The 27915-nt window shown below is 41.9% G+C and overlaps 2 protein-coding genes and 1 long non-coding RNA gene across 4 annotated transcripts in view; 2 read left to right on the top strand and 1 right to left on the bottom strand.

Moving 5' to 3' along the window:
* Positions 1–244: 244 nt before the first annotated feature.
* kif28 (kinesin family member 28) lies at positions 245–19413 on the top strand. The gene is made up of 27 exons (XM_034680346.1): positions 245–319; positions 1820–2011; positions 2152–2202; positions 2741–2893; positions 2982–3017; positions 3108–3227; positions 3891–3998; positions 4472–4626; positions 4723–4834; positions 4934–5001; positions 5152–5294; positions 5449–5570; positions 7025–7115; positions 7211–7271; positions 7513–7636; positions 13068–13203; positions 13278–13396; positions 16052–16159; positions 16302–16394; positions 16597–16737; positions 16838–16908; positions 17012–17146; positions 17235–17401; positions 17825–17919; positions 18227–18359; positions 18549–18682; positions 18967–19413. The coding sequence occupies exons 1-27, from the start codon at positions 245–247 to the stop codon at positions 19123–19125; spliced, it is 3102 nt and encodes a 1033-aa protein (XP_034536237.1). The 3' UTR covers positions 19126–19413.
* A 2140-nt stretch (positions 19414–21553) lies between these two features.
* LOC117810988 (frizzled-3-like) overlaps positions 21554–27915 on the bottom strand; it is a 30631-nt gene continuing 24269 nt past the window's right edge. Inside the window, exons 6-11 of the mRNA XM_034681012.1 lie at positions 26935–27234; positions 26400–26651; positions 23423–23571; positions 23096–23210; positions 22428–22591; positions 21554–22342 (exon numbers count right to left, since the gene is read on the bottom strand). Coding sequence (XP_034536903.1) covers positions 22117–22342; positions 22428–22591; positions 23096–23210; positions 23423–23571; positions 26400–26651; positions 26935–27234 — 1206 coding nt within the window. The 3' untranslated portion in view covers positions 21554–22116. The remainder of the gene's footprint in view (positions 22343–22427; positions 22592–23095; positions 23211–23422; positions 23572–26399; positions 26652–26934; positions 27235–27915) is intronic.
* On the top strand, positions 22228–27321 carry LOC117810989. Of its 2 annotated transcripts, none has more exons than XR_004630898.1 (3): positions 22228–22608; positions 23090–23236; positions 27043–27321. It is a non-coding gene; the product is annotated as an uncharacterized LOC117810989 (long non-coding RNA). The 2 variants fall into 2 exon arrangements; XR_004630897.1 differs by having other exon boundaries at positions 26591–27321.

Genomic DNA, 27915 nt, shown 5'->3' with positions numbered 1-27915 from the left:
GTTAGAACTTTACAGCTTCAAAATCAAATGTTTACCCCCATCATGTTCTCTGTATAAAACAAACAGTAGGTGACATCTTTCCTCGCAGGCTCATATCGACCACAGAGTGCCTGTCATGTTAACCCAACTGTGTCCATGTCAGCGTGTAACTGGACACAGTCCTGTGTGTGTTTGTCTGTGTGAGGGAGCTGATCACTCAGTGAATCGTTGTCCTGTGCTGAGACCTGCTGCTGCTTGCTGCACCATGAGGGCTAAAGCCTCAGACATGCACAGCAAGGACTGCGTCAAAGTGGCCGTCAGAGTGCGGCCATTTAACAAGGTCAGTATGCAGAAAATATACAGTTTCCTTATTTTTATCCTATCAGTTAATGTTTACATTATTCAGTTTATCTGTTCTTAATGTGCTTGATGACTAATTAAAGTAACAGTAAAGTATTCTCCTATTCAGTGACACAAAACTGTATGATCATCACATGGACCCAGTGTTTTCAGTAGTACGAAAGACAAAAAGTTCCTAGGTCAATAAAAAGAGGTTGTCAGTGGTAGTATCAATGTTAAAAGAATAATATGTGGAATAACTGTATTTTAAAGCTCCTGTAAGGTACTGTTGGTTTTTATTGTATTTGGTGCCCCCTGTTGGCAAAGCAGCTTTTTTTTTAATATCTGCCGATCTGTCTTCACTGGAAAAGCTGACTGAGGTACCACTTTATGAATGGGTGGCATTAAGTAGGTATGCTCACACACCTGAACAAATATAATTTATTTACTAATTTATTTACTACTCTCTCTACTAATTATATAAACTTTAAGTATCATACAGATACAAAATAAGAGAGTATACTATAAAAAGAAAAATAACACTACAGAGTGGCAGCATAAAAAGCTTTAAAGCTTCAATCTGTAAGGACTCAAAAAGTAGATGTTTATTCAAATTCACAGCTAAAAGTACTAAAAAAAAATAGCAAGTAAAGTCCCTCACTCTGTCAGGAGTACATTTATCAGCAACATTGGATTCTGAAACTTTGCAGATAAGTTGTTTTTGTACTTTGTATTAATTGCTTGCAATTTTTTGATGGACTTATTCCTCTCCAACGCACCTGTCGTATGACATAGATCATAAGTTGTTGATTGTAACCCAAGCCCTGCCTCTGACAAGACAAGTAGCCTATCATAGGATATTAGTGGGGCACCTGGATTGTCCAATCAGATTCCCCTCAGTGTGTTCGTTGTGTTTTTCTAACAAAAAAGTGTATTATACCTTTTTTAACGGTGGAATGTATCACTTAATTTGAACGTCTCAGTGTAATTCTGCTGAGCTGATCTTGACCCCAGGCTGTACCTGGAAGTAGACAAGGGCATAGAAGAAGCCAGCACAAGTTGAGTAGAAGGGAATAAGGAAACAGGTTAATTGAAGCAGAGAAAGGTGAGGGAGGATGGGTTGAAGAATCTCAGACAAACGGTTGGAGTAGGCTGGCTACGTTTAAGTAGGCTTGTCAGGTGATTGAGGGTGTGGTTTAGGTGTGGTCCTACTCCTGAATTTAAGTTAACACCATAACTTAATTCAATAGAGTTAAATGTCAGAGAGCAAGTCATGAAGAGCTATGAAACTCACAAATACACACCTGAACTTCATTATAAATAATCATTCATTAAATAGTACTGTTAAATGACTGTGCATTCTCCATCTACAGAGCAAAAGCACAATTTTTTACTTACATTTTCCCCAAATTCTCTTTTAGATCCATTTCAAATGTGTACATGAATCATGCAGTCTTTTGCCCCTCTTCTCTTCTCCTCCTCCATCACTTCCTCCCTGCAGAGAGAGAGGGATGCAGGCAGTCATTGTATCATCTCCATGGTGTCTAGCTCCATCATCATCCAGGACCCACGAGACTCTCAGAACCGCCGCTCGTTTTGTTTCGATTACGCTTACTGGTCCCACAGTGGCTTCACACGAGACCAGAGTGGCCTCTGTGTGCCTGAAGAACCCGGAGGACGATACGCTGACCAGGTTAAAAGACAGGCGCAAAATGAAACAATCAGGACACCACAAAGATATAAGACATGATAGAGCTTTAGGAAAGGAGCATTTGACCAAGATGGTGCCCTGTTATGAGTTTCAGTTCACTCACAAGTGTCTTCCACCCACAGGACAGCGTTTTCCAGGACCTTGGAGAGGGGATCCTGGAGAATGCACTTCAGGTAACAGTCATCACACATTTGACCCCAGTTTAAGATAAGATAAGATAAGATATTACTTTATTGATCCCCCGAGGGGTAAATTCAGTTGTTACAGCAACCCAGACATAAGTACAATCAAGAAAAAAGTTTCAATAAGTAAAAATAAGTAAAAAATAAAATAAAATAATATAAGTAAAAATGAAAATAGATAAATAAAGCTAGAATACAATTAAGATATATACAATGTTTCAAATGGAATTTAAATTAAAGTAAAGTAATTAAGTAATTACAGGCAGTATTAAAAAATTTCAGTAGTGACAGGTTGACATGGTGTGATTATGGTTGGTAATGATAAATTAAGCAATAAATAAAAATAATATGGGTATGTAATATGACCATGAGTTGTAGTTAGAATAATAATGTAATATAACATAATATAATATGGCAAGATAATTTATTCATAAAGCTCAATCGTTCTCAGAAATCACACACATTTAGACTATCTCACAGCTCCTGTTCTTTCAGTTAGATCTGTCATATCCTGAAATGTTGTCTGCAGGGTTACAATGCCACTCTGCTGGCCTACGGGCAGACCGGCTCAGGGAAGAGTTATTCCATGGTGGGCTACGGGCCCAACAAAGGCTTGGTTCCTAAACTCTGTGAGCGTCTGTTTCAAGCCATCAGAGAGAACCAAGACACAAGACAGAGTCAGGTTAGCTGTCACCTTCTTTTACTAGCATGCAGGATCACATATGTAGCTGTGATAATGATTGTTATATTTGTTCTTGATGTATACCCAGGTCTTTTTCAGTATGTTGGAAATCTACAATGAACAGGTAACGGAAGAGAAAGATCCCTTGTCCATTTATCATTCTCTCCTTGCTAATCTCTACATCTACTATTTTTTCTTCCTCCTCTCTGGCTAGGTGCTAGACCTGTTGTCTCGAGGGTCTCGTACCCCGGCAGGTCTCAGAGTCAGAGAGGAACAGCAAAGAGGTTTCTACGTGGAGGGTCTCCGAACAGTCCCATGTGACAGTGCACCACAGGTAGGAGGTGAATGCATTAAGTGAAATGCCTCTGTGGGAATAAATTTAGTTTATCATGTTGATTATGTGTTTTGAAGACGTTTGATAAATACAGTGCTGATCTCCTCAGGCAGGACGTTTTTATAAATCTTGGGTGTCTCAAATCAAATACACAATTCGGTCACGTTCTGTTCCTGACTGATACTTTGAAAAGATAAAAGAGATTAGTGTTGGATTCCAAAATAAGGAACTATGCTTACCTTAATCACCATAAGTCTCTTGCATGGCTTTAGGTCATACCAGTGCATATCTGAGAGGACACAGTTGTTTTAGTGAGGAATGTAGTTTGAAGTTGTGGTTCTGAGAGCTCGATTCACTGAAACACAAAGCCATTTAAGTATTATGAGGGCAGCTGAGACTGAACTGGAGACAGGGTCCTGATGTATTGCTTCGACACAGACATGATCTGACCCTCTGATCCAAAGGTTTGTAACTGTCCTTAAAGTGACCTCTGACAAACTGGATCATATTACTCAGAATCCTCAGAAAAAGAAAAATCCTTCATAGATTTATGTACAAGCATTTAGGAAAGAGCCACAAGTGATGTTATATGATATTCAGTTAATTCTCTTGATTCTGTGTCTTTGTTTGAAGTCATTTAAAAAGTAATTATTCTTTATGTAGGTGGAGCAGCTGATGGAGCAGGGGACCAGGACTCGGACCACGGCTGCCACTCACATGAACGCAAACAGCAGCCGCTCACACATGCTCATTATCCTCCAGCTAAAACAGGTTTCACCTCACTGCAGTAATGTGTTACAAGATCTAGATTTGTCTCTGCCAGGATAACTTAAGCTCAAATTCACATTATTTATCCAAGCTATTGATGCATGAGAAGCTTTTAACTTCATGATTTAAAATGAGCTGCATCATAATTGAGAGCAGATTTAGGTTTTTGCTAGGTGGCATTTCACATATAAGGAATTTGCTCTCTTTTTTGGATGCAAAATGATGAAATAGTTTGACAAAATGAAAAAAATAAAACACATGGTGCAAATTTGGGAGCCATAATTTTAATATTGAAAGCTTACCCTTAAAACAGGAAAATTATCATCATAAGCACAAACCTAATTCACACAAAAGTCAAGTTGTGATGTGTTCCCTAAAAAGAATCACTCTTTATACTGCTCTGTAGATTTATATATATATTTTTAAATACTATCTTCATATTTCAAGCTATTCAAATTGATGTGGCTTCCTGTTAGATCTTCTCCAAAGAGAGCATCACGAAGCAGTCCAACATCAACCTGGTGGACTTGGCCGGCAGTGAGCGTCAGAGATCCTCAGGATCAGAGGCCGACAGACTCAAAGAGGGCACGGCCATCAACCTGAGCCTCACCACACTTGGCAACGTCATCAGGTGGGCCTTAATAAATCAGGCTTTAGTTACATCTTTATCATTCAGTTGTTTTTGTCAGGCTTTCAGTCTTTTCATTTCTCCTCTCCTCTCCTGCAGCTCCCTTGCTGATGTGGCAGTGGGCAAGAAGGTGGTCCACATACCCTACAGAGACTCAGTCCTCACCAAGCTGCTGCAGTCTGCGTTGGGAGGAAACAGCCGTACTATCATGGTAACAGAGATTAGTGCTAAGAGGCAGTGATTATGCATTTTTTTGCTGTCATACAGAGCTTGTAAACACTATGATCTGTTATCTCTCATTTAATTAAAGATTGCCACTCTGAGCCCTGCTGATATCTGCTATGAGGAGTCACTCTCCACCCTGCGCTATGCTGAGAGGTACAGCAAACTGCTCATGCACCATCTGAATCATGAATTCAGCTGATGATTATAATAACAAGTCATCTTGACTCTTCCCTCATTTCTTCTGTTCAAGCCACAGTTTGACAAACTCCTCACTTAATGTCACTGCCTCCATTACCTCCTCAGGGCAAAGCGTATCCAGAACCGAGCTGTGGTTAATGAGAGCCCCACAGAGCGTCTGGTTAAAGAACTGAAGGCTGAGAATGCTCGGCTGCTACAGCGCCTGAGTAGGCTGGGTCAGGAGGGACGCAGAGCTAACGACGAGACGAGTAAGAGTTCACAGGTTGAAAACAGACTAGAATACAGCAAGCAAGGGTCAAAGAGGTCAACATGAGTGTGTGTGTGTGTGTGTGTGTGTGTGTGTGTGTGTGTGTGTGTGTGTGTGTGTGTGTGTGTGTGTGTGTGTGTTGTCTGTGTTTTTAGAGGAGCTCCGTCAGCTGTTGACTCACAACGAGCTCCAAATCAGAGCTATTCAGACTCTGTGGGAACAACACCTGCAGGAGGCGCTGAAGGATTGGGAGCAACAGTATGCTAACATCACACAGGTGCGGGAACGCTCGCACGCACGCTTGCACGCACGGATGTACGCACGCGCACACACACACATACACACACTTGGAGATAGTATCAGACTGTAAGAAGTAAGCCAATTAGGAAGTGATAAATCCTGCGCAGCAGCTGCCCTGTCATGTACATCATGAAGTACTGAGCTCCAAAAGATCTTACCATCTTTGGGCTTGAATCTTTCAGGGAGAGCAGCTTCACTACCAGTGACCTCCTCATCAGACTCATCAGATGTGTCTTTGTCTTCTGGATGATACTCCACATTGTCTTCCTCCTCAGAAACCTGCGCATCCTCATATTGTTCTGTGTTCTCTCCCTCATTTTAACCGAAAATATTATCCAGAACTTGGCTCACTGAAAATCTTGTTCTCATTTTTGCATGCTTCAAATTGGAGATGTGCACTCTGCAAGTCCAATGGGGTTCATCCCTATGTTACCACAGCCCTATGTTCCTACATTTCTAGAACATTTTCAAAATTAGGTCTAGTGTTCCTATATGTCCCTTCAGTAGCCTATCCTTCCACAAATGGTTTTGCAAGCACTTTATAGTAAATTAATGAATGGGTAATTTTATTTCGATCAGCAGCAGCAGAAATCGTCACAATCTCAATCATGACAAGAAAATAAAATAGGCTGATCAAAAAGAGTTTCAGCTGAAGTAGTGCTTATGGATGCCTAAATGTGGGAACATAGGCATGCTCCCAAAAATGACCACTCAAATGAGTGAACTGACGTCACATGTCTGGATATGCCCGTCTTTGTTTGTTTTGTTTTTGTGCAGGTATACTGGAAAGCAATGCAAAATGAGAATCCCCTAAAGCTCACCTGATTGGGAAATGAGCTGGCTGTCAGTGTGTTGACTGACAGTGCACTTAGGATTTCAGTTTTGGCTCTAATTTTTGCTTTTTCATCTCTTATTTTATGACCGAGTCAAAACCCACCCTAACAACACAAAGGTTATAATTTTAACCAGAGCATTTTATGATTAAGTGAAAAAAAGTTTGATTTTATTTTGTTAAAATAGAGGTTCCTGACAAAGTCAAAAAGCCTTGATTCAATAAAACAAATGTATGTAGTTCTTTTACGCATTTAAAAACTATAACGGGTCGGTGCCAACACTAACATAAGGGTATCAATAGATTGCTACCACAACAGTCAACCAGGATAGTGGCTTAAAAAGGTGTATCCATCTTTGTCCAAACTCATCATTGATGGTTCCAACTGCCAGACTTTAGGCTTTAGAAGAGAGGTTCCCATTCTAATTGGTAACATCAAGGAGATTAAGTCCACGATACATATGAGCTTAGATAACACAGAAGAACAGAGCATAAATGATCTGTTAAAGTGCATGAATACATCTTTGTGCTCATGGATACTTTTCAACTCTCTTTTGTCTTCATGTTTCTTGTCCCTTTCCTTTCTTCCTACCTGACAGGAGAGGAGGATGATGCAGATGCATCCCTACATCCTGAATATCAACGAGGACGCTCAGCTCTCAGGGGTTGTGAAGTTGTTTATTCAGGAGGGTACGTCCACAGTATCTTATTGTAGTCAGACAGACTTTTTGCTCTACTTTTTATGCTGTCAATTTTAACTTGTTAAGTCCACATCACGGTTGCAGGTGAATGGGACATTGGTTTGTGTGACTCCAGCCCAAGATCCATCTCTATCAAGGGTTTAGGGTGAGTTTTCATCTCATCAACAACAAATCAGGGAGACTGGAGACACCTGACAGTTTCTGAGTTGTCTAACAGTTGACTTGAATGTTGTCATTGATTTGTGGTGTTTCAAGTGTTTTGCTGTATTCAAACTAGTTCATGCTGGAAGATACTGCCGACACTGTGTTTTGTAACCTCTGTTATGCTGCAAAAAATGCTTATTCCTACTCATTAATATCTGCAAATGTTTGTTTTTGTGTGTCAGCATTCAGGAGCGTCACGCTGGGTTCAGGAATGAACAGCGTCGGGTAACACTGACTCCGCTGGCAGGGTCAAAGGTCATTGTTAATGGCTGTGTGATGTCTCAGACAACTGAGCTTCAGCATCTGGTAAGCCTTGACACATACAGTTGAGGCCAAAATTATTAGCCCCCAGGAATTATGGAACATTTTCCTTAAATTCTGCCCAATGTTTGCATCATTGATAAAACATGATATAATCAAAAATTCACCAATGTTCTTCAGTAGCTTTGGTACATTTTGAAATGTAAAATACATTTTTAGGATAGCTTTATATCAAAAATAGTGAAAAATGGGGTGGTCAAAAATATTAGGCCCCATGTGAATTTTTGCTTTCAAAACACACCTGTGCAGTCAGCTGGCTTCCTAACAACACCTGAGTATTCAATCAGCATTGAGATTTACTTAAGGGACTCCAAATAGGGCACTTGAACACATCATTGAGAGAGACTACTCTTACTAACCATGCCAAAGACACAGGAAATCAGTCTTGAGCTCAGAAGGAAGATAATGGAGGCTCACAAGGAGTCAAATTCCATAAGAGACAAACCTGGGCGTGGTAGAAAGTGCAAGATTTCAAGAACGAAAAGAGTCAAAGATGTCAGCAAGAGGCCCTGGACATCTGCCAAAATGATTGTAGCTGACCTGACCTCCTCTTAAGCTATTGCTTAAAGGAAGACAGTTGCTAGGGATCTTCATCGTAATGGGATTCACTACCATCATCACAGAAGAACCCCTTTACTCAAAGAGCGGCACATCAGAGCCAGACTGAGGTTTACCCGTAAAAAATTGAAAGGTAAAGATGAGTTTTGAGAGTCCAATCCTAACCCTAACCCTAACCCCAACTGTAACAGTAACCCTAACCCTAATCCTAACCCTAACCCTAATCAAAACACATAAACCTAACCCTAATCATAACACTAATCCTAACCCTAACCCTAATCATAACCCTTATCATAACCCTAAACCTAACCCTAACCCTAATCTTAACCCTAACACTAACCCTAACCCTAACCCTAATCATAACCCTTATCATAACCCTAAACCTAACCCTAACCCTATTCATAACCCTAACCCTAATCATATCCCTAACCCAAGTCATAACCCTAACCCTAGCCTTTATCCTAACCCTAATCATAATCCTGAGCCTAAAACCAACCCTAATCCTAATCCTAACCCTAATCATAACCCTAAACCTAATCATAACCCTAACCCTAATCATAACACTAACCCTAACCCTAACCCTAATCATAACCCTAACCCTAACCCTAACCCTAATCATAACCCTTACCCTAATTGTAACCTTAACCCTAAACCTAATCATAACACTAACCCTAACCCTAACCCTAATGATAACCCTAATCATAATCCTAACCCTAATCATAACCCCAACCCTAATTGTAACCTTAACCCTAAACCTAATCATAACACTAACCTTAACCCTAACCCTAATGATAACCCTAAACCTAACCCTAACCCTAATCATAACCCTTACCCTAACCGTTACAGTAACCCTAACCCTAACCCTAATCGTAACCCTAACCCTAATCGTAACCCTAACCCTAACCCTAACCCTAATTGTAACCCTAACCCTAACCCTAATCCTAACCCTAACCCTAACCCTTACCCTAACCCTAACCCTAGTCATAACCCTAACCCTAGCCCTTATTCTAACCCTAACCCTAACCCTAATCGTAACCCTAACCCTAACCCTTATCATAACCCTAACCCTTATCCTAACCCTAACCCTAACCCTAATCGTAACCCTAACCCTAACCCTTATCATAACCCTAACCCTTATCATAACCCTAACCCTAACCCTTACCCTAACCCTAACCCTAGTCATAACCCTAACCCTAGCCTTTAATCTAACCCTAACCCTAACCCTAATCGTAACCCTAACCCTAACCCTTATCATAACCCTAACCCTTATCATAACCCTAACCCTAACCCTAATCATAACCCTTACCCTAACAGTAACCCTAACTCTAACCCTAACCCTAACCCTAGACCTTATCCTAACCCTAACCCTAACCCTAACCCTATCCCTTATCCTAACCCTAATCATAACCCTAACCCAAACCCTATCAGTAAACCCTAACCCTAATCATAACCCTAACCCTAATCATAACCTAACCCTAATCATTACCCTAACCCTAACCCTAACCCTAATCATAACCCTAACCCTAACCCTAACCCTAGCCCTTATCCTAACCCTAATCATAACCCTAACCCTAACCCTAATCATAACCCTATCCCTTATCCTAACCCTAATCCTAACCCTAACCCTAATCATAACCCTAACCCTAATCATAACCCTAACCCTAACAGTAACCCTAACCCTAATCATAACCCTAAACCTAATCGTAACCCTAACAGTAACCCTAACCCTAACCCTAATCGTAACCCTAACCCTGACCCTAATCATAACCCTAACCCTAACCCTAATTCTAATCATAACCTAACCCTAATCATAACCCTAACCCTAACCCTAATCCTAACCCTAACCCTAACCCTAATCATAATCCTAACCCTAACCCTAACCCTAATCGTAACCCTAATCATAACCCTAACCCTAATCCTAACCCTAACCCTGACCCTAATCATAACCCTAACCCTAACCCTAATCGTAACCCTAACCCTAACCCTAACCCTAATCATAACCCTAACCCTAATCGTAACCCTAATCATAACCCTAACCCTAACCCTAATCATAACCCTAACAGTAACCCTAACCCTAATCATAACCCTAACAGAAACCCTAACCCTAATCATAACCCTAACAGTAACCCTAACCCTAATCATAACCCTTACAGTAACACTAACCCTAATCATAACCCTAACCCTAATCATAACCCTAACCCTAATCATAACCCTAACCCTAACAGTAACCCTAACCCTAATCATACCCCTAAACCTAAACCCTAGCCCTAACCTTAGCCCTTATCCTAACCCTAACCCTAATCGTAACCCTAACCCTAATCATAACCCTAAGCCTAACCCTAACCCTAGCCCTTATTCTAACCCTAACCCTAATTGTGACCCTAACCCTGATCCTAATCATAACCCTAACCCTGACCCTAATCATAACCCTAACCCTAATCGTAACCCTAACAGTAACCCTAACCCTAACCCTAATCGTAACCCTAACCCTAATTCTAACCCTAACCCTAACCCTAACCCTAATCATAACCCTTACCCTAATCATAACCTAACCCTAATCATAACCCTAACCCTAACCCTAACCCTAATCCTAACCCTAACCCTAATCATAACCCTAACAGTAACCCTAACCCTAATCATAACCCTAACAGTAACCCTAACCCTAATCATAACCCTAACAGTAACCCTAACCCTAATCATAACCCTAACAGTAACCCTAACCCTAATCATAACCCTAACCCTAATCATAACCCTAACCCTAACAGTAACCCTAACCCTAATCATAACCCTAAACCTAATCGTAACCCTAACAGTAACCCTAACCCTAACCCTAACCCTAATCGTAACCCTAACCCTGACCCTAATCATAACCCTAACCCTAATCGTAACCCTAACAGTAACCCTAACCCTAATTCTAACCCTAACCCTAACCCTAATCATAACCCTAACCCTAATCATAACCTAACCCTAATCATAACCCTAACCCTAACCCTAATCATAACCCTAACCCTAATCGTAACCCTAACCCTAATTCTAACCCTAACCCTAACCCTAATCATAACCCTAACCCTAATCATAACCTAACCCTAATCATAACCCTAACCCTAACCCTAACCCTAGCCTTAATCCTAACCCTAACCCTAACCCTAACCCGAGCCCTTATCCTAACCCTAATCATAACCCTAACCCTAACCCTAACCCTAGCCTTAATCCTAACCCTAACCCTAACCCGAGCCCTTATCCTAACCCTAATCATAACCCTAACCCTAACCCTAACCCTAACCCTAATCATAACCCTAACCCTAACCCTAATCCTAACCCTAACCCTAATCATAACCCTAACCCTAACCCTAATCATAACCCTAACCCTAATCATAACCCTAACCCTAACCCTAATCCTAACCCTAACCCTAATCATAACCCTAACCCTAACCCTAATCATAACCCTAACCCTAACCCTAACCCTATCAGTAACCCTAACCCTTATCATAACCCTAACCCTAGACCTTATCCTAACCCTAACCCTAACCCTAACCCTAACCCTAACCCTATCCCTATCCCTTATCCTAACCCTAATCATAACCCTAACCCAAACCCTATCAGTAACCCTAACCCTAATCATAACCCTAACCCTAATCATAACCTAACCCTAATCATAACCCTAACCCTAACAGTAACCCTAACCCTAACACTAATCCTAACCCTAACCCTAATCGTAACCCTAACCCTAATCCTAACCCTAACCCTAACCCTAATCATAACCCTAACCCTAACAGTAACCCTAACCCTAATCCTAACCCTTATCCTAACCCTAATCATAACCCTAACCCTAACCCTAATCCTAACCCTAACCCTAATCCTAACCCTAACCCTTATCATAACCTTGATTTGATTTTTTTTTATTTGATGACTTTATTTCGAACATGTAAAAGTAAAAAAAATACAATTAAAAAAAAAGCAGAAAAGAAGAAAGAGTTATACAAACATAAAATAAAAAGAAACCTTAACCCTAACCCTAACCCTAATCATAACCCTAACCCTATCCCTTATCATAACCCTAACCCTAATCCTAACCCTTATCATAACCCTTACCCTAATCATAACCCTTACCCTAATCATAACCCTAACCCTATCCCTAACCATAACCCTAACCCTAACCATAATCCTAACCCTTACCCTAACCGTTACAGTAACCCTAACCCTATCCCTATCCCTTATCCTAACCCTAATCCTAACTCTAACCCTAATCCTAACTCTAACCCTAACCCTAACCATTACAGTAACCCTAACCCTATCAGTAACCCTAACACAAATCCTAACCCGGCGGCAGTAGCTCAGTCCATAGGGACTTGGCTTGGGAACCGAAGGGTCGCCGGTTCGAGTCCCAGTATGTACGAAGTTTGGCAAGTGTACTGGCGGCTGGAGAAGGTGCTGGTTCACTTGCCTGGGCACTGCCGAGGGGCTCTTGAGCAAGGCACCGAACCTAACTGCTCGGGGTGCGCTGGTTGATGGCAGTATCCTCACTCTGACATCTCTTCCTAAGCATGTTCACTGCATGTGTATGCATTTGTATGTATATACAAAAAAACCAAAAAAAAAAAACTATGTGGAGGATGTCCAAAAATAGCATGAGTGAAAAATTTTAATTTCCCCCCTGGGGATTAATAAAGTACCTTTCTTTCTTCTTTCTTTCAAACACTGTTGTTAATGGTCATTTTCATGGAGAAATCAAGGGTTTTATCTGATTTCACAAGGGGGGGGTAATCTTTTTTGCCTACACTGCACACATATTTTTTGAGGACAGCTCTGTGACAAGCATGTCACAGCACACACACACACTTCCCACTTTCCTGCTCAGGACCGTCTCATCCTCGGCTCCAACTGCACTTACCTGTTTATTGGTTATCCCTCTGAGAGGGGCGGAGACGACTGGAGTCGCTACGACTACGACTACTTCCAGTCAGAGCTGGCTGCTGCTGAGGGCATCCACTTAGGTGAGCAGTCATAACACTGAAGGAAATGAGGGTACTGTTTGGAAAAACACAGACACTGTTATGTCTGTTTTCAGGTGAGTCGAGTGTGGGGTCTGTTCAGGCTGACCCCAGTCTGCTTGCTGTCTTTTACGACTACATCAAACTGATGCCCATGGTGGTTGAGGCCAACCAGATGAGCCAGGAGCTGAACAAGGTGACACAAACACAGACATGTCAGACACTGTTATATATTGTGACACAGGGCTCGCTACTAGGGCCTGTACTGTTCTCTCTCTACTTGCTAATCCCTTGAACAGATTATTGGTAGTTTTAATATTGCATATCATTTACATATATGCAGATGATATACAGCTACATTTGTCCTTTAAACCTAATGATGCTTTTAAGTTAACAATACTACTAGATTGCCTAAACACTATAAGGGACTGGACTATAAAGAACTACCTACAACTCAATGATGAAAAAACAAAAGTCTTAGTTGTCGCCCTAGATAAGCAGTATTCCTAAAATTCAGGCTACCTGGACCTTGTTTCTATCATTTGAGAAATATCAGTAAACTCAGAACTTTAGTGTGTACTATGAAACCTGAGTTGCTCATGCATGCCCTTATCTCATCCTGTATCGATTTGTGCAATGCTCTTTTCACCTCTCTCACCCTGTCTGCTCACATCACTCCCATACTGAATTCTCTGCACTTGCTCCCTGTGGCTTTTAGCATCACATTTAAAATTCCAAGCCTAACTTTTAGAGTCCTTCATGATCAGACCCCTGAATACCTCACAGAACTCATTCACCTTTACGCATCAGCTCGTTCCCTCAGGTCCAACTCAGGTTCTGCTGACTCCAAGAAACAGCTAAAAGCATATTAGACAGCGTATGAGTAATTCATAATCACTTGGTCCACTTCAGTCAAAGATTTGTTTTTAATGTTTAAAGTTAATACATATGTTGGTCTCAAAATACGTTTTATTACACTGCTCAAAAAATAAAGGGAACACTTAAAAATTACAATGTAACTCCAAATCAATCACACTTCTGGGATATCAACCTGTCCAGTTAGGGAGCAACACTTATTGTGAATCAATTTCACCTGCTGTTGTGCAAATGGAACAGGCAACAGGTGGAAATGAGAGGGAATTAGCAAGACAAACCCTATAAAGGAATGGTTCTGCAGGTGGAGGCCACAGACCATTTCCCTGTCCTCATCCTTTCTGCCGGATTTTTGGTCACTTTTGCATTTTACCAGTGCCCTCACCACTAGAGGTAGCATGTGGCGATGTCTGCAACCCACAGAAGTTGCTCAGGTAGTGCAGCTCATCCAGGGTGGCACATCAATGCACGCTGTGGCAAGAATGCTTGCTGTGTCTCCCAGCACAGTGTCAAGAGAATACCAGGAGACAGGCCAGTACACCAGAAGACATGGAGGGGGTCGTAGGAGGACAACAACCCAGCAGCAGGGCCGCTATCTGCTCGTTTGTGCAAGGAGGAACAGGGAGGAGCACTGCCAGAGCCCTACAAAATGACCTCCAGCAGGCCACTAATGTGCATGTTTCTGCTAAAACTGTGAGAAACAGACTCCATGAGGGTGGTATGAGGGCCAGACGTCCACAAGTGGGGCCTGTACTCACAGCCCAACACCGTGCATGCCGATTGGCATTTGCCAAAGAACACCAGGATTGGCAGGTTCGCCATTGGCGCCCTGTGCTCTTCACGGATGAGAGCAGGTTCACACTGAGCACATGTGACAGACGTGACAGAGTCTGGAGATGCCTCGGAGAATGTTCTTCTGCCTGCAACATTCTCCAGCATGACCGGTTTGGGGGTGGGTCAGTGATGGCTTGGGGAGGTATATCCTTGGATGGCCACACAGACCTCCATGTGCTAGCCAGAGGTACCCTGACTGCCATTAGGTACCGGGATGAGATCCTCAGACCCATTGTAAGACCATATGCTGGTGCAGTGGGTCCTGGGTTCCTTCTGATGCATGACTATGCCCGACCTCATATGGCTGGAGTGTGTCAGCAGTTCCTCTATGATGAAGGCATTGATGTTATGGACTGGCCTGGCCATTCCCCAGACTTGAATCCAATAGAGCACCTCTGGGGCATCATGTCTCGTTCCATCCACCGACGCCACGTCTCACCACAGACTGTCCAGGAGTTGATTGATGCCCTGATCCAGGTCTGGGAGGAGATCCCTTAGGAGAACATCCTTTGTCTCATCAGAAGCATGCCAAGACATTGTAGGGAGTGTATACAGGCACGTGGAGGCCACACACATTACTGAGCCTCATTTTGAATTGTCTTGAGGAATTTCCACAGAAGTTGGATCAGCCTGTGATCAGATTTTCCACTTTGATTTTGAGTATGATTCTGAATCCAGACCTCCATGGGTTAATGATTTTGATTTACATTGATCATTTTTATGTTATTTGGCTCTCAACACATTCCGCTTTGTAATGAATAAAGATTTTCAACTGGAATATTTCATTAATCGTGATCTAGGATGGGTTGTTTAAGTGTTCCCTTTATTTTTTTGAGCAGTGTACATGGCAGTGTGGGGCTGCCCCTTATTTCATTATTTCTGTTTTTATTGTATTTTTCTTTCTTCTGTTTTTTCTGTATGTGTTATTTTCTTAATGGGAGCTACGCATGTCTGTGAAAGTATATATAAAGTTTTATTACTTACCTCTGCCGTTCACTCTCTGTGTTAACTGCTTCACTGAATCTTCATGGTTAATTGGTTTTAAATGGAGTTAGTTTCGTGTCTACATCTAAAGATCATATATATTCATGTATACATGGTTTTTGTTTTCACACCTGCTCTTTATACTCCGACATGTGCTTAGGGGGTTGAGTTTAAGTTGGAGATCAAAAATCTGGCACTGTCAGACTCCAAAGGCCATGATCTGGAGAAGGAGATTGTGATCAGAGTCACTACGATGGGAAGAAAACAGGTTGTCCCCTATTTCTGTCTCCTTGTATCTTTATTTCTTCTTTAAATGCAACAGATTTAAATGTATCATTTCAATTCAAGTTTGAGTTCTGGCTGTGGATTTTTGTTTGTTTGCCTAAACTGTTATTGTGCTCCCTCCCCAGGTGTGGATTTGGTCCAAGACTAAGTTTGTGAACCGTAAATTTCTGATGGAGGAAGTCTACCAGCAGCATCAGGCTGAGAAGAGCGGAGAAAATGTAATTCAGGGAAGACTCACAACTTCCCTCACTGTTTTCTCACTGTTCCTTTACAATATTTTTTCACACGGCAGGGATTATAGCTTAAATGAATCAGAATTTGACTCACTTAGTCGACAAACAAACTTTCCAGGCCAAGCCAGCACCAGCTAGTTTGTCATTAACTCTGTTTTATGTATCCATCCCCGCACCTTGCTGTCAGAGAGTGGAGGGGCTGTCCACAGTTGCTCTACCCAGAGATAAAGACCCCTTCTGGGATCCTGTGGAGCCTCTGCTTCTGGGAACAGCTCACCTCTGGCTTCAGTCTTTGGCCTTTCGAATCCCTTTGGAGGAGCAGCTTGAGGTGCACACAGATTAACTGCATGTAAAGACACCCATGTGTCTACATCTGACACAGTGCTTTTAAGAAAATCTGTTAGAATAGAATTACACTCTGTGTGCAGGTGCTGGGGTCAGAGGGCACAGAGGAGGCCATTCTACAAGCACAGCTGGTCCCGTGCACCTCCACAGGACTGTAAGACCCTCACATGCACACACACAGATATGCACAGACAGATGCATGGACATATGTTGAGAATAATCCAACATTCAGATAAAGAAGTAATGTTTTCCTACAGCCCTCTCGGTGAGGATGACATCCTGATCGATCCATCTGAGCTTCTGGGTCGACGGCTTGACTTCCAGCTGGTCCTGGATCAGTGCTGCGGCCTCCGCTGGATCAGAGAGGCTCGCAATAGGGGGGTCCAGATTGGGTGAGTCAAGCTGGGCTACATGATGGAGGATGGAGGGCTCTGAAGAGAGGATACATAAAGCCTAAATGACAGATACTCCCTCTCTCAGGTTCAGGTTGTTTGACTGCAGCCAGCCTCTCTACACTCCGGCTGTGTGGCACAACGTGAACCCTCTGCTGGAACACAGAGTTCACTTCTCCTCCCTGCACACCTCCCAACGTCTGCTGGACTACCTGCAGAGCAGCGCATTGGTGCTAGAGCTCTGGGGCCTTCAAGGTGAGGATGTAAAGTGGGATAAACGATTAGGCAAGAGTCTTTATTTACCTTCATAAAGGTTTTTACATTATCTCTGGTTTAAAGCAAAAGAAAAAGAAGGAATGTTGACAGAAAAATTAGTGTATGATGGAAGCCTCCAGCTCACAAGCTCCTTTAAATATTTTTCACAAAAGCTGCTAGTAGAACAATGGATTTAGTTTTGTAAGTCACGAAAGCTGCATTACAGCAGAAACCATTCATAGTTTTCAGACAATTACCTGCATTAATATTTCACAGACGTGCAGAGATGAGTCAGAGTGAGATGTACTTTAGTAATGATGAACTCTTATCTTGCAGCTTGGTAAACAACAACTAAAATGATTGCTATGTGTATGTCATTAAGGCTGAAAAATGTACTAAAAAAGCTGCCAACCTTCCTTTCAGAGGGCTGCACTGACCTGAAATCAGCTCTGGAGGGAGTGAGGATGACTACAGAGGGAGTCTTAATCATCGAGGAGGAAGGCAAGGCAGACACAGCAGTGAGTCTGATTTAGAGACTGTATGTCTGCATCAGGAACGATCCTTTTATTTTTCCTTCGGCACGTTTCTACTAGAGTTGGAAACAATCCCCCTCCAAACAAAATATTGATTTGATTTTCCTGGAGGGGCCTAGTGAGAAATTCCAAAGTAGTGCAAAACATTGTGTCATCATGTATTTATTTATTTATATAGATATTCATGAGGCAAAAATGTCTGCTTATTTAAATGTGTGTGGTGTGTGTGTGTGTGTGTGTGTGTGTGTGTGTGTGTGTGTGTGTGTGTGTGTGTGTGTGTGTGTTTGTGCAGCCTTTAGATTCAGCAGAGCTCAGCTGTTCAGTGAGAGCTCTGCAGCAGGACCTGGAGGAACTGAAGTGTGTGAACACTTCACTGAGAAAGGAAAATGAAAGTCTGAGAGAACAGCTCAACACAGTCAGGAATGGTAACTGAAGCATACATGACAGGCGAAATGTTGAAAATTAAACACTTCATCATACATGTATACATGCAGTTTCTATTGATTTACAGTAATTATGAAACAGGATTTAACACCTGGTGCTTCCAATTCAAAAGCCCCTTTCAAACAGTGTATGTGTCCTTTCTCACACACCTTCCTCCCTGTGTATGTTAGGCGGAGAGAGTGTGCGTGGTCGCTTGTTGCGTCCCAGCTGTGATGCAGAGTTTGCCCGAGCTCTGAAGGTTTTCTACCACAGCATGACCTCAGTGAGAGGCCAGCTGCAGCGTCTGCGCAGACACAGGCCCAGCGTATGTATCCACAATTGTGTGCAGCAGTAGTGTTTGTGATCATTACTACACTAAAACTTTATATTTCAAAGGAACTAATACAAATGAAGCAGGATTAACTTCATCTTAGTCTCAAGTATTGATTAGAGGTGTTTCATCTAAGTTTAACGGGCCCAGAACTTTTTAAAATTTCAAATCTGGTGCTATCACTCCCAAGATAGAAACTGATGCTAAGGAGAAGAGTTCTTGTATGGTGATGGTCAGTTTTCAGACTAGGATTGTTTAATTGTGTCCGTTATGTTCAGGAGGAGTCTGACCTGCTGGGGCTCAGGCTGTTTGTGGATGAGCACGGTCGGATGTTGAGGGATTTCTCAGAGCAGCTGGAGCAGAGCGTCTCCACACTCAAACAAGACGTCGCCGCTATCGTCCGCCGTAAACGAGAGCGATCGGGAATCTGGTCTTGACGAAGTTACCAACAATCAATAATTCAACGAGAGGAAAAAGTCTCCTGTTATGCTTTGATTTATGACAAAATCCTACCCTGAGGAAACGTATTCATGGGGGAAAAGAAGCAGAAGAGATACATTAAACTTACTTTTGTTATAATTTTAAGTTTGGAGAAAATATTTGTAACATTATTTATCAATGGGCAGCTTCTTATAGTGTACTACAGCTTAACAAAAAGAATACAGTCTTTTTTTCCATCAAATTGGATCTGTGCACAATTAAAGGAGAACTTTTCAAAGTTGTTATTTGTTGTTTTCAGTTGTTTTCTTGATGCAACAAGATAATTTATGTGGGAATAACAGAAAAATACATGAATCGAGTATCGACAGAATACCACAAGCACTGAAGTTCATACAAAGTTTATTAGACTGCATGTAAAAGATACTTTTACAGTCCCAACAGCAAATAAATTAAAAGGCATACAATACAACTCAAGTTCCAGAATTCACAATATTATTATGATTTTGAACCATCACCAATAATGTGCCATGTTTTCACTCTGAAGCTGCGCCACAGAAAGACAACATGAATGAGTTGTTTAACAGCTGATAGGGACAGAAGTCGTCTTTCAGTGTGTTAAGTACAATGACGAGAGTTTAACTCTCACACTGCGGTGTCCAGTTCAGAGGATAAAGCACAACAGCTATTGTTTGTAAGCTTGTAAGAGTTTGTATGAGTACAGACAGTTGCTGTAGGTCCAAAAACAGATCAGTGTGGGTGCATTTACAGGAGGAGAGGCAGAAGGCAGATGTGAGGCAGATTAGTCATCAGATAGGACAGAGAATCTATGTACAGCAGATATGCAGGGCGGCAAAAAGAGACTTAGATCAGGTGAACACAGACTGACAAAATCAGATGAACATGAGGAGAGAGGCAGCGTTAAAAGGTCAGGGAGTTAGCTGGGTACATGTGAACTGAAGAGGTAGACTAGAAAACAAAAAGCCAACTGTGGAAGGAACAGACAGCTAGCTACAGATATCCTACTCATGTTTTTATGTTTTTGTTTCATTAGGTTCAGTTTGAAAGGGTTGATTCTGTCAGAAGTCCTCAGAAATAATCTCCAACATGTGTAATGACAACACCTCAATATATGTGTGCGTGTCTGTGTGTACAGAAGGCCCAGGGTAAAGGTGAGGTAGGTTAATTTGGGTCTTCAGGGACTGGAAAAACTACACAAACTATAGAAAAACATTTACAATACACACTTCCTCAAACATTTACATAAACGTAAAATAGTGTCTGAGAAATTGTTGCAATGCGCAATAAGCAAACATTTGTGTTCTACAGTTTCCGTCAATTGTCTGCACCAGTTTGGTTAAATCTGAGCTTTGTGTTCACAACAACAACAACAACAAACACATGAGCACAGAGAATTAGCAGTTCAGGTACATATCAAGTACAAAGGTTAAAGTAACATTAAAAAATAGAAGCTTTGTCTTTCCTTTCATGTGACACATTTAAGCTATTTATGTTTTAAATCGCACTCCAGTTTCTGCAGCCATGGGGAGTGTTTGCAGTGATGGACCTGAAAGAAGCTGAATATGTTAACAATACTCTGGTTGTCAATTTACCATTACCATCACTCACAACTGTCTGCCGAGTACAGCACACAGCCTGGTCAGATCATCTTTTTATTTATTTATGACATGGACTGGTTGGTCATAAACACCCAAATATCATTATCTGAGGGAACTGCATGGTAAGGAGAAAGCCTTTAAGTGTTCAATTTGTGAGAAAAATTGTGCACTGATTTGAAACCTGAATGATCACCTGTAAAATGTCACCTTGAGTATTTCCAAAGCTGCCTTTTGTCAAGCTAAAGCTTCTACACAGAGAAGTCAGTGCTGAAATGGTTTAGTGAGGCCGAAGAGCAGCCTTAGCTGAGCGTGTGTAAACTGTACATACACATTATCCCAGATCATGTCACTTGTCTGTGTTTTATCTCCATCTCTCCAACTCCAAAACAACCCTTTTACATTCTCAGTAATACAAGTGTCATCTCACAGCTCCCCTGCATCAGTTCACCACTTGGGAAGAGGACTGAAGGTCGTGACCCAAAAAAATTGTCTCCATTCCTCACTCACTCACACATTTGTACTCACAACATGAAGCTTTCAGCAGCAGGCAGACAATTTTCACAGTATAAAAATATTTCACTTAACCACAGAGAGGTCCACGATTTCACATTGAGCCCACATTTGTGGAGCTCTGAAGCCACATAAAGACAAAAATCACTCATTAAGAGGTGCAGACCAGAGCAAAGAAAGATTGGGAATTATTAAAACTCAGTCAAACTAAGACTGAAATATGTCCACATTGTTGTCAGACATTCCCCAGAGATTCTGCAGACCTTTTAAGATTGTTATAAAGCAATGCTCGGCAGTGTTCATAGATTTAGTCATTTAATTTCAGGTTTTGCAAAGTGGTGACAGATAGTGGTTTGAATAATTCCATCATGAGACTTCCATCTCTTATCGAGACAGATCTCCAGATCTAAAATCACACAGATTGATTCCTTCAGGATACACCTGCACAAAATAACTTGAAATCCTCCTTGTGATAAGGTGTAGAGACTCTACCTCCATCTTTCCATTCCTTCTGATCCAGTTCTAGCGCTGGTACCTCTGCACAACATGATCCCTGAATAATGCCTTGGATCAGTCAGTTTGAGTCGAGCAAAAGTTAAGTAAACAAACTCAGCTGCATTATACGAGTTCAGTCAAGAACACTGACTTAGCAGTTTTAGCATTTAGCCACACTGCTAACACATGATCATTAAGGAACTAATGCCATAAACAACCACTGCAGCAATCACAGGTACATTCTCCATCTCCACAGAGGAAAACACATACACACTAAACAGATGAGTGTGTGTCAGCTGAGGGCAAAGCTTCACCAGGCGCTAACAGCGTCCTTACGATAGTTTACAACAGAGCTCCAGTCTCCTCTTAGGCGCTGGTGCCTTCGTTCTCGCCTGCTTGGCTCTCACTTGGTGTTGTCCCGTGGGTGATGAGGGTAGGTGGGGGTTCAGAGACGTCTCGCTGGCTGCCGTGTCTCGACGAGTGGCCGTCTAACTGATGAAGGCTGCTGTGAGCGGAGAGTGGGTGGTCCAGACGTGGCATGCTGCCATGGTAACTGCGCTCCTCTGTACCACGGTGAACCAAAGTATCACTCCTGAGAGAAAGGGAACAGATGTCAGAGAAACAGGCCCATTTCCTATAACTCACACTGTTTCACATACAAGGAGTTGCTGCTTTACCTGTCGTCACGAGTGCGGCGCAGGCTGCCGTGGTAGCTGGCCTTGCTGTGGACGCTGCCGGCTTTACTCTTGGTGGAGGCAGTGTGGCCGTGGTGCGTTCTGATCGGCTTGTCAAGATCATCTAGGACAGCCAAGTTGGTGGAGGAGGCATGGGTAGATGTGCCCTACAAGAGGATCAGAGGTCAGATAGATGAAACACCAACCTAATGCTCAAGTTTTCAGGCCTTCTGTATTGATGAGTCATGTCAACAGGGTAATGTAATAAAAGTACATATTAGATATCGTTCTTGTTCTCAAAGAAAGATGATTTGCTGCTTTGTTTTTTTTTTTATAAATTTGATGGCAAAGTGGTACTTTTTTTTTTAGAGTAATCCTACTCAGCTGTCTCATTATAAACTCAGATGGGTTTGATTTGTATTAAAGACGATAGATGCCCTCAGCCGCAGAGGAAAATAGTTTAGCCTATGAAGCCTGACAAGCTTGCGTTGCATGATGGATAAAATAAACCAACAATAAAATTGTAGATCTCAGCACCAGTTAGGTTTATTAAGATGCAGGCCCAAATCTGGTTAAAAGGCTGATGCTGTTCCTGCATTTTCTGCTGCTTCTAAGACTACTGATCATGTGTACTCTTGGTGTTCTTATCTGATTGCTGTTTGCAGTCATACCTGAGTGGATGTTCCTCTGGACTTCCTTATGATGGGGGTGTTCGGCTCACGCAGCAGAGACTGGGCAAAGTCTGGTTGTTCCTGCAGGACCTGGCGAGACTCATTCACCCCACTGCTGTAGTGAGAAGAGGGTGATGGAAGGTGAGAGGGCAAATAAAGGGAGGAGGGGGGCGGATCCAGAAAAATTAGGTAGAAAGGTTAATAAGGGAGGACCATTTGTTTTAATTTTTTGAAGAAATACAAGCATCAGAAGAACCACACACATTTTTACTAGGGGAATGTAAGTGCAGGACTAATAAATAAAAATAATCCAATCTGTCGTCTTACTCTTTGCGTCTGCGGCCATGAAGGAAACTGGCCCATTCAAAACAGGTCTTCTTGCTGCCCACCCAGAACACAGAGGGGATCCCCACCACCAACATCATCAGATATTTAATCAGGAATAAAACCATGTTAGGTCGGTTGGTCTGCTCCACCTGAGGAGAAAAGAAATGTTAAACAGATCAATAGAAATTAAACAGTTATTTTATCAAGACGACAGGGGCTGTTTAAAATACAGCATGAAATATAACAGAGCTTCTTTATTGTGTATTTTGTTCTGCAATAGTAACACTGTAAAGAAAGCCATAATGCTTAACATGCCACTGAAACTACTTGCCCATTAAGTTAAACCAAAGGATCCGGTGCTGGCAAGTGTTTTAAGCTGAGCGAGGCAGTTTAAATGATGGAAGAGAGGAGGTAATCCCAGAAAAAACCCAGCTGCCCCAGCAGCTGAACTACAGTTGGGATGTACAGCAACTGCTTTCTACTCAGACTTTCAGAAAACTGAAGCAGGGTAAATAACCTTCCACCAGAGGGCAGGAGTTTACAGAGATTTTGCAGCTTTGGAGGGATGTTAGTCTGGTCTGCTACCTTTTGATTTATAAAAATACCCAAATATTCTCAACTCACTGTTGATTGTTATGAAACCCCCCTGTGACTTATGAAGTTCTGATAAAGAGGAAATTCAGGGACTAGTTTACGCTGTATCTAAAGGTGGGGCAGGGCAAACAATATCAACAATTGCAGCCTTCTTTTCTCCAGAATGTGGAAACAGAAACACGGAGGAACAACATCATGGATCAGTTTTTTGTAGCTACTAGGAAATCAGGTGGATTTCTAAGACTGAGAACCCACAACATATAGTGTTGAAAGACTTGGTGGAGTAGTTAAAGAATGTATACTAGTACTACAACCATTCACAGTGATAATTTAAGATTATATTCTGATAAAGATGCTCTTCACACAGCACTTCAACACTGTGGCGGCTGAGGCTCAGTGGGTAGAGTTGGTCATCTATCAATTGGAAGGTTGACGGTTCGATCCCAGCTCCGGCAGTCACATTTGAGCAAGACACTGCTCCCTCTGTTGTTCAGAGGTGAGTGAATGTGAACGAATGAGATTAGCTAACACTGATGGTCCCTCATTACATAGCAGCCTCTATCATCAGTGAGTGAATGGGTATGAATGGGTGAATGTGACGAGTAGTGTAAAAGCGCTATAAGTGGTCAGATAGACTAGAAAAGCGCTATATAAGTTCAAGTCCATTTACCAAGTCCAAGTCCATTTTCCAAGTCCATTTACTTAACAGGTAACAGTGGGAAAAGCTTTTCCTGCTTTTTAAAGACCTAGAGGCCTTAAGAGTTGTTTTATATGAATCCATTTGGCCCAGCCTGAGATTTAATATCTCAAAATTTAAGTCTTGAGTTAAACAAAAAGCCATGGGCATTCAGTCCATGTACACACACACAAATGAAATGACTTGAACTTGAACAATGCCCACAGAACTTTCAACTATCCAAAAACATGGCAATTGTAGTCCCCACGCAAAACCCCCTAGGGTCAAGATCAAGTAACACATCGTAATAATGAAATTCCAGAGCTACAACAGGTTGTAAAGGGGGTTCCTCTTCCAGAGCTTTCTACACACACAGATACAGACACATGCATGCACACATACACGGATAAGAAACATAAGCACTTGCACCTGCCCCTACCCCCTCCCGTCTAATCCGTCAGTCACAAATTAGCTGACACTTTGCTATCATAAAACCTTATTACAGCTTGTATAACCATTAATGTGGAGTTAAATTCAAATTTTAAAGTTAAACTTTTTATTTTTTCACTCATTCGAGAAACAGATAATTCAGTTCTTTGATTGTATCCACAGGAAAGACACCTGTTGAGTGTGTTTATTTCACATTTATTTGGTTATTTATTTAGTACCTAACCTGACTGACCTGACTACAGAAAATAACACACTCCCCTCACTCTTCATAACAGCTACAAAGACGTTACAGAGTACAGGCAACAGAGCATGACTGAGCAAGTCCTGAGAGAGAGACAGAGACAGAGGGGAGGGACAGAAGTGTGTGAGAACCGGGAGGCAGAGTGAAAGACAAAGAGAGTAACACAGAGATGGGAGCTTTGTAGAGAGCTGGTCTTTGGAGCTGCATTAGCTGGGCTAATGATGCATACTGCACTCTGCTCCCTCTCCTCCACACATGCATACTCGCTCGAGCGCTTATTTAAGGGAAGTTTCAGTTTGTAACAAACTTGGTCTTCTTGTAGGTTTGACCAGCATTTATTCTATATATTGAATAAGGTGAATCGATGAGTCCTATCTTAAAAAGGTACATTCTTTTTTACTTTGCTTTGTTCCTTCAGTGAACTTCATGTACTAATAACTCACAGACAACACACGCTTTCCCTATTTCATAAACATATTAGATGTCCCAGTGACTTAAACACAGGGAAGCTGAGCACTTCACACAATCTATCTTTGGCAGCATGGCAACATACACTGTGTGAGTGAGGGAGATAGAGGGAGAGATAGATCATAGGGAGTCTGAATGCTGCTGCAGCATGAGCTGTGATAGAATACTGCGGGATATCCTGTCAGAGTGTGTCTGTTTTCAATGTCCAGCTGAGATCAAAGGCAGACTCTGAGAGGCCATCTGTTTCAGACAGAAGGTAGAAGAAAACTTTCAATGAGCTAATCAATGGGAATTTTATCTTGTAATGTCAGGGGAATTTAAAAGACGATCAACATATAAAAGTACTTTTTTAATTTTCACTGCTGACAAGCAAAAAGTCTGAAGACATCCTTATGATATTAGATCTCACCTGAGGCCTCCCACTGTCAAGCTCTCCTCCACAAACAACTTTGTAAGTGAAAAACATGTCTTTTTACCAATGACACATTGTTTTTATTGCAAGCATATCACACCGTCAGACAGAAATGTTTTTTCACATCACTCTTTACCTTGTACGGGCAGGGGATGTGATAGCGCCTGCAGTTCTCCTCCATCCACGTTGTCTCCCAGACGCTCCTGAAGTTGTGTTCGTAAAAGTAACACCCAATCACAGTCAATAAGGGGACCAGGTAGAGCACAGAGAAGACTCCCATTCTGATCATGAACTTGACTAATTTTGTCTGGTTCTCCTTCTCCAAAGGGATCTCCATGCGTACACGGTTCAGAGCCACAATGCCCACTAAGAGAAGAGAGACACCCACCTGAAGAGAGAGGAGGAAGAATGAGAAGTCAGACTCAGAGATGGATACAGAAAATCTAAATAAATTATGATTATTTTTAAAGAGCTGGGTGACTGACACATGCAGACCACAAGACCACCCACCAATCCATTTACTGGTATATAATCCCAAAGCTCTTCCAGGCAACAATTCACTCTTGTTTCATTTCATCCGCCCACCCATTAATCTGTTCAACCATCCATCCATCCTACTCATCAACTCTTTCATCCATCTACCAACTCATTTATCTCCTGACTTTACTCACCGCCACGTTGAGGCAGAGCGGTGCCAGAACAAACCACCTCAGGGCGTCAATGTCATATAGCCCTATGAAACATACTCCACTGATCCCATCTCCTTCAATTTTGTTCAGGGCCAACAGGGTGACAGTCAGGGCCCCTGGGAGCCCCCAGGCTACCGCATGGAAGAGGAGGGCTTTCTTCTCAATGGCCTCACTACCCCATTTAGGCACAGCAGCCAAGAACCACGTGATTGTAAGAATGACCCACCACATGCTGCCGGCCATGGTGAAGAAATACAGGACCATGAAGAATAGGGTGCATACCTGAGAGAGAGAGAGAGTTTGGGTTAATAACATGGACATGACATTGTTGAAATTATTAGTTAATAAAATGTGATGTTAAAGAGCCAATAAGCATTCTACTTTAGTAATAAGACCCATAAAATGTAAGTTATCTGTTGCAATATGATCTCTGACATCAACCACTTTTCACCATACATGCCACACACGCACCTCCAACACAAGCTTTCCTACAAGCTAATACACGTGTTTTTATTTTATTTTTTATACTAGCTCCTTAAAGGAATTCTGCTGGCAATCACCAGGAAGAATCCCAAGCACTCTCTCTGTTCTTGTCTAAAAATGTTGTATTGTCTGTTTGTCTGTGAAGCCGAAGGCAATTTTCCACATTGTGGACAAAAAAAAGTTCTAAACTAATCTAATCTTCCACTTTCTTTAGTTTAATCTTATTGTCTTTGCTTCTGTCTGATGTTTCATTTCAATTTGTATTTTTTAAGATTATTTGGGCCTTTTGCCTTTATTTCATAGGAAAGCTTTAAGAGATACATTTTGGGTAATCGATCGTACAACCAGTGTAAACAAGACTATAGCCTCTGTCCATGGGGCGCTCCCCTGACACTTTTTGACATGCTATTTTACTAAGAGAAAAAAACAACAACGAAACATAAACCCCTTCCACATCAAATATGTATGATCTGCTGTTAT

This window comes from Notolabrus celidotus, chromosome 3 (genome assembly GCF_009762535.1).
Source record: "Notolabrus celidotus isolate fNotCel1 chromosome 3, fNotCel1.pri, whole genome shotgun sequence".
NCBI classification, from domain to species: domain Eukaryota; kingdom Metazoa; phylum Chordata; class Actinopteri; order Labriformes; family Labridae; genus Notolabrus; species Notolabrus celidotus.
The sequence above is the reverse complement of the archived record's forward strand: the minus strand, read 5'-3'. Positions and strand labels throughout refer to the sequence as shown.